Consider the following 7,182-nt stretch of genomic DNA (forward strand, 5'->3'; position numbering starts at 1 on the left):
ACATTCATATGTACAGTACCATACAGCCACTCGAGCACCATAAACATAGATACATATACAAATACGCACTTTACACTTGCATAAACACACTTTTACAACATACACACACACACACACTCTTACAACATACACATACACACACACAGGGCTAGTATTCAATTATTTCCAGGGCTGGTAATAAATGCCAGTTACTCCTGTGGTAAGATACTGCCCAACAAGGTATTCATTTGTAAATAACATTTTGCCAAAAGTTCTTCATCTTATAATATAAATGAAACGCTTTAAAAAGCTTTTCAAAACATATCTTATACACAGGAATTCTGCTTCAAAATAGCAGCTGCTTACAAATTATTAAACCTACATAACCCTTCATATTCCTCAAGTCTCCTTCATCCTTTACATTCCTGTTTTTTCTACATACTTTATCAATCTGTCTCGCACTGCAGCTTCTTGAGTCCAGGCAGTGTGACCTTTCCATTGTAGTAAATGTTTCTATCACCGCCTTGGTTGATCTTCTTTACTAGGTTTTTCTCATACATGAGTGGATGGTACCCCCCCATTGTGCATGCTTGATCATAAAATTTCTGGTAGTAATAACATAGGTCACTACGTCGTTTCGATGGAAGGAACTCATACACATTGACCTGGTCACAGAGATTCATAAGCAATAAGATTCCTGTGATGAGAAACAAAATTGTCACTATTTTTTTTATATTATGGTATAAATTGGAGGGTAGAGCCATAGGGTTGAGTTTGTCTTGTGTCATAAGACCTAAGAACACCTTCTTTAATGAGAGTTTCAACAAGGCATCTTTTTTAATATATATACACAGTAGTAGTCACAAGTATACTATTGGATCAACTTATTGTGAGAGAAATTACTTTTGTCTTATCATGCAGCACATATGTATCTATTAATCGAATACGCACCCAGCAAACCTGATGATGGAGGGTCGGGATGGATTTTCTCAGGTGCATTCTCCTGAATGATGTCCCAGAGCTGCCAGGTACTGAGAGGGTTCAGGATGTAAAAGGGTTGATCAGGATTCTCTTTTCGATATTTAATATAATGTTTATAGAACTCATAGTCTGGCTTCCTGACCCACTATAAAACAAGCAAAGACATTCATCATGATATGGTCCAATGTTTCTAAAGGTATACCAGTTGTACCTAATATTTATGTTCTTCAGTGGTTGAGTTGTATTTGCAAAAAACATTAAAGATTTTACTGCTGTTGTTATGGTTGTAAGAGCTTTGTAAGCACAATTTAGTTTGTTAGATGTGTAGTTTGTAGTTATAATTGTGCTTTGATCTGGTTACATCTGGTTACAAAAGTTATTGCTTCTGGTATGTAAGGTTCTGTTTTGGTCAAGCTATGATGTGTTTGTATCCTATCAAGGATTTCCAACAATATACAGTATGTAGATAGATCCTAAGGACTGTGTTGGACTGTGTTGTCCCAAATTCTGGGGATCTGGATAATAGAATAAGGATTCTCCTTGAGAAAAAAATAGGCTGGTAAGAATTTTTGTTCAATGGCATTTTATAGCATTTACAGTATTAGAAGGGAGTCTTTTTTGAGATTCAGAAATGATGCAGGGGACATTTCTCAGGACAGCATAGTGTTCCAGATCTGCCTTTCTTATTTGTTTGCATTTATTTTACACAATCAAATATTAGCCTAGTCGGGAAACTAAAAATGAAATGAACCACACCAATCTTTGGATCGATCCCTTCAAACAGACTCTGTTTGTTTACCTGCGGAAGATCTACTTTATATGGTACAGGGTCCCACATGATTAGTATCCCAGTTTTATACATAGGATCTTCCAGGAACATAAGTTCAGGTCGAGAAACCAGCTGAAAGCAATAAAAAATAGTTATAAATAGTGCCACACAATAAAGATATGCCAACACATTTATTGGGCTTTATCCATTTAGGTGAAAGACTATTAACAAAACCCCAAATTATTAATCTACAGATATACTGTTCAATGTTTTAAATGAAGCATACCTACAAGCACTGGCATGTTTTTGAGTTATTTGCATGTGAACAATACAGTAATAAATCCATAAATGGGCTTACTTTTAAACAGTGGCTGACATGATGTCATACATACTGTCACATGCATTGGACACAGAATGTTGTATTCACAGTTAACACTCATTCAGTGTAAATTACATGATTAATGCGCCAAACAACTCATATACCGGTATATATATATATCTATGGTGTATATATATATATATATATATATAATATCCAAAAATAGTTACCGGCACTCCAGGGACTTCTTTAAATAATCACTCGAGAAACTCCAGTTTTCCAATCAACGTTTCAGTTTGTTTATTAGACTTTCATCAGGACATCCTGATGAAAGTCTAATAAACAGACTGAAACGTTGATTGGAAAACTGGAGTTTCTCGAGTGATTATTTAAAGAAGTCCCTGGAGTGCCGGTAACTATTTTTGGATATTATATGATTTGCTGTTGCAGCTACTTGGCACCGGGCAGAAAAAGTGGTGATTGGAGTGCAATTGTTAATTTTGGACTTTATATATATACCGTATTGGCTCGGATATAGGCCGCACCCTTTTTTTAATAGACATGCTGCCACTCTGTCTCCCCCCCCAGAGATATGCTGGCACTCTGTCCCCCCCGAGATATGCTGCCACTGTCCCCTCCCGAGATATGCTGCCACTGTCCCCCCCTGAGATATGCTGCCACTGCCCCCCCCCCCGAGATATGCTGCCACTCTGTCTCCCCCCCCCGACTTACCAGAGGAGACTCCCGGGTGTCTTGCGGGGCCGGCGGGGGACATCTATGCAATACGCGTATACAACTTCCGGTGCCGGCACTCAGCTGATGTGCCCGCACCGGAAGTTGTATACGCGTATTGCGTAGATGTCCCCCGCCGGCCCCGCAAGACACCCGGGAGTCTCCTCTGGTAAGTCTTGGGGGCAGAGGTAAAACGCATCGTGCGGACGGTCACCGGCTGCGGCGATGCGGGTAAACAACCTCCGCAGCCGGTGACCATCCGCACGATGCGCTTAGACAACATCCCGTGCCGGCACCCCCCCGTGGAAAGTGCTGGCAGGGGAGGCTGTCTAAGCGTATCGGGGAGTAGGATGCAGGTCCCCTGCACCGCTGCAGGGGATTTGTATCCTAACCCCGCTGCCTGTCGGACGCTAGACCCCGAATATAGGCCGCACCCCCACTTTAAAGACTTAAAGTGGGGGAAAAAAGTGCGGCCTATATTCGAGCCAATACGGTATTAGGGCTGAAACAACTAATCGATAATGAAAATCGTTGTCAACGATTTTCATTATCGATTATTCGAATCGATTTTTATCGATTATAAAAAGAGGTTTTCTTCAGAGCAAATGCTCTGAAAAACTCCTCTCCTTATATAATCCGACCTCAAACAGAGATCGGATTATAACACTAAAATCCAGATCCCCGCAACGCTGCAGGGGACCTGGATTCCCCTCAATGTCGGCCGGTCTCCCACTTCCGTCTCTTTCCCCCCTCCCATACACCCCTCTGACTCCTCCCCCTCCCATACATCGCTCTGACTCTCTACCCGGCTCCGTTGCTGACAGGCACTTTCACTGCAGCTTCATAGAAGCCTCAGCGTAAGTGAAGGTGAGTAACGGAGGCTGTCTGTGCGATGCAGACCCCCACCGGCTGACAGAGAATCGAGGTCTCCTGCAGAGGATCATCCTCTCTGTCAGCCGGTGGGGGTCTGCATCGCACAGACAGGCTCCGTTACTGCCCTTCACTTACGCTGTGGTGCTCTTCCCATCATCTGTGCCACACCTTTCTCTTCCTCTCCCATGTAGTTTGGTTATAGATCAAATAAACTACACAAGGGAACACAGTATTGCAGGTATAGATAAACTCAATAAGACATATAAACCCTGTTTTTGCAGGTATAGAGTAAATACGTAACACATGAAAATTAAATAATGCATAGAAACCCTAAATTGCAGGCATTGATCTCAGGTTGCACAAACCTCAAAGGTCGGCCCTGGCACCCAGATTGCACATAGGGCTTTCCCAGTATGCATATTGCACTCATATGACTTGCAAAGCACCCAGATTGCATCCATAGGACTTGCTCAGCACTCAGATTTCATCCATACACTTTCTTGCACAAACATACAAACACTTTCCAAACACAAATAGACTCTCGTCTTTTTCATAATTTCTGTCTCTTCTGTCCAACTCTCTTTTCTCATTATGCCCATTTTTCCCTGCTCCTTCTATTTATCTTTTTCCTTCTCTCTAATCCTTTGATCTCTTCTCTCTCTCTCTTTCTTCTCCTCTCCTCTTTATCTTTCTTCTTTCTCATTATCTCTCCCCCTTTTCCTCATCTCTCTTTTTTCATTATCTTCCTTCTTACTATATCTCTCCTTTCAACACATCTCTCCTTTTTCTCATTATCTTTCCCTTCTATATATCTCTCCTCTTTATCTCTTCTCCTTATCATCTCTCCCTATATACTTCTCTTTAGCGCTCAATGTTCTTACTATCTATTCTATACTATCTGTATCTCCACTTTCTCCCCCATATCTTATCTTCCTGAAGTCCTGTGGGGGGTGCGCGGTCTGTTCATACAGACCCCTGTCTCAGTGCTCAGTCACGGTGTGCATCTGGAGATATCTGGTAGGGTGGTGGACACTGGTGTCTGGCTGCCTGCATATTCCCATGGAGAGAGAGCTGGTGGGAGGAGATATATTAAACTTCCTAGCCAGCGCCTCTTGCAGAGCCGTGGAGCAGGTGGGCTGGAGCCTTCTGGCCATGTTGGCAAGTATAATGTAATGTTACCTGGGAGTTTAGCAAACGTAAGGTAGTTTTTGATCCCACATCAGCCTCAAATCCTGATGTTGGAGCTGCGTTGAACCTTAAAACAGCATCATGTGAGTCTGTAGAATGAGGAGGAAAAAAATTATGTGCAGTATTGTGTCTGTAGTTTATGTAGATATTATCTTCTGGATGATCACAAACATGTAACACAACTTGAGGAAGGCCTACACTACTGTCAGTGTGGGTGAAACCCATTGAGTGAGGAGTCTGGGGCAGATTTTTTGGGACATTTAGTTTGCCAGTCCAGTTGGCAGTCTTGGCATCTCTGTTATAGAGACAGGACACCACTGTATCATACTGAGGACTGATTGTACCTTATTTAAATGTAAGATATTTTTACTCATTTGTTATTAAATTTTTAGATTTTATTGATACACTGCCTACTCTCCAACTTGTTTGTTCCATGAGGATATCATTGGTTGCTTGGAGAAGCTACACCCATGTGACAAGGACCGTGTTTTACCACAGGTGTTTGAAGCATGCACAGCTAGAGAGCAGTATACTGCTCTAGAAAATGTGAGTGAATACTCTATTGGTCTATTGTGGATATACATTCATTTTGATTGGATATACTACACTATATATATATATTGTTTTGTTTTTTTTGCTTTCTAAGTTCCTTGATCAGCATTAAGTACATATTACGTATTTTCCATTCTGATTATACTATATGTTAGTGTGTATATATATATTAGCGCACCTTATTTAGCTTATTGCTGTTTTTAGTTGAAAGGAGAAAAGCTTCTCCTAAGGAAGAAAAGATGGGGCATGTGGTCACCCTGAATAACGCCAGCATCACACGGTGTAAGACTAGTGTAATGTAGATTCTTAGGTAAATTCTTAGGTTGGAAAGAAACCAGAGAAAGCCTCAAAACTAACAGTGGCTACAGTCATCAGTGACAGTCAATCAAATTCACTAATTGGCAAGCTGAATAATGAACCTGTAAACATTTTAAATTTTGTCACTTTTACTTTTAAACTAATCTTGCTTGGAACTCAATATAGACTTAACATTGAACTCACCAGGTTCCACACCGCAAATGGAATGTGTCCAAAGTCCAGTTACTTCTACGTTCACTTTGCTACCTCATTTGATATTTGTTTCTAACCGTTATCTTTTAGCTATCAAGTACGATTATTCTTTCTGTTTGCAGAGTCATATGTCATCAAATGCCCATTGGCTCTAAAGAATAACACTTTGCTGAACTTACAAAACCCTTTGAATGAAGAGTTGGGTCTCAGAATGCAGATTGTACTCAGGGACTGACTGTCAAGGACTTAGAAATGAAACAGTTTTGAATAACATTTAATTAAAAAATTATAATAGCAATTTTTGGGTATGCAATACAAAGTGTAGGCAACACAGTTATTCCACCTACCGATCTCAGGTCCAAGTCCTGAGGACTTTATGGAGCCTGCTGAAGACACAGCAGCACAGCGTCCTAGTTTTCCAACCTTTTCCTGCAGGGTGTCAATAGGGAGATAGTCGGTCCAGAAATAATCACTTCTAGGCAAGTCAGTTTTTCTAATAGTACTCATGTTCACCCTGTTTCTTAGATTACAAAGAATTTCAGTTGGCCTAAGCCTCTGCCCAAGTTTTCCTTGAAATGTGACATTATATTTGTTCATTATCTGATAACCTCTCCTCACTTTTTGCAATCTAGGATTCAAGTCCTTGGATGACATATTTTCGTTCCAAACATGAACCTTTTCTCTCAAATTTCTCTGCATAAATGTTTTTTTCCAGCCCAATATTTTCCAAGGTTCCCTTTGTTGAGGCTTCACATTGCCCACCACATCCCTTTCTCTTCTCTGTGTATAGTTATTTATCACTTTAGTGTCCAATGTTTCTTTTGAGTTCTGTGTTGATATCCAGCTCCATCTCTGAATATGTGATCCTGTATCTATGGTATTTTTAATCCGGTTGTGTACAGCAGTCTCCATGGGTTTGTATTTCATAGGCACGTCCAAGAATAAGAAATAGGATGTGCAAAGTAAAAGAGAGATGACTATACATTTTGTACAGCTGAAACGTGCCATGATTCATATATAAGAGAGAGATGGATGGATAAAACATAAGATACATTACCCTGCAAAATAAAGGATAAGTAAAGAGATATAAAGCATATTATGAAGTTACTATATTGCATCTGGGGCCAGTTGTGTTCCTAATTTAGCCAAACTAGTTACCTTAACAAAAACTGAATATAAAAGTGGATATAAACGCTTTAATGATATGAACTGTCCAACAGAAAAAGCAGTTAGTAGTTGTAATTGTATTACAATTATTATTATTATAATCATTAATAGC

The 7,182-nt window shown here is 40.3% G+C and overlaps 1 protein-coding gene across 1 annotated transcript; it reads right to left on the minus strand.

Moving 5' to 3' along the window:
- Positions 1 to 425: 425 nt before the first annotated feature.
- On the minus strand, positions 426 to 6,830 carry LOC149288219 (beta-galactoside alpha-2,6-sialyltransferase 1-like). Its single transcript, XM_089491975.1, has 5 exons — positions 6,251 to 6,830; positions 4,833 to 4,930; positions 1,760 to 1,861; positions 931 to 1,105; positions 426 to 676 (listed from the first exon to the last, which is right to left on the minus strand). Exons 1-5 carry the CDS (start codon positions 6,828 to 6,830, stop codon positions 426 to 428), a joined length of 1,206 nt encoding a protein of 401 aa, XP_089348101.1.
- Between the last annotated feature and the right edge of the window lie 352 nt (positions 6,831 to 7,182).

This window comes from Sceloporus occidentalis, unplaced genomic scaffold (assembly GCF_023333645.1).
Source record: "Sceloporus occidentalis isolate IW3139 unplaced genomic scaffold, rSceOcc1.0.p SCAF_53, whole genome shotgun sequence".
Taxonomy (NCBI): Eukaryota; Metazoa; Chordata; class Lepidosauria; order Squamata; family Phrynosomatidae; genus Sceloporus; species Sceloporus occidentalis.

Bases quoted from the DNA above. Each gene is read 5' to 3' on its own strand.
- LOC149288219 (XM_089491975.1), bottom strand. From the start codon at position 6,830: ATGAAATACAAACCCATGGAGACTGCTGTACACAACCGGATTAAAAAT. The intron at 1,862-4,832 runs GTAACATTACAT...TATTGCTTTCAG, and splicing joins TACGTTTGCTAAACTCCCAG to CTGGTTTCTCGACCTGAACT. The intron at 677-930 runs GTGCGTATTCGA...TTCTCATCACAG, and splicing joins TCCATCATCAGGTTTGCTGG to GAATCTTATTGCTTATGAAT.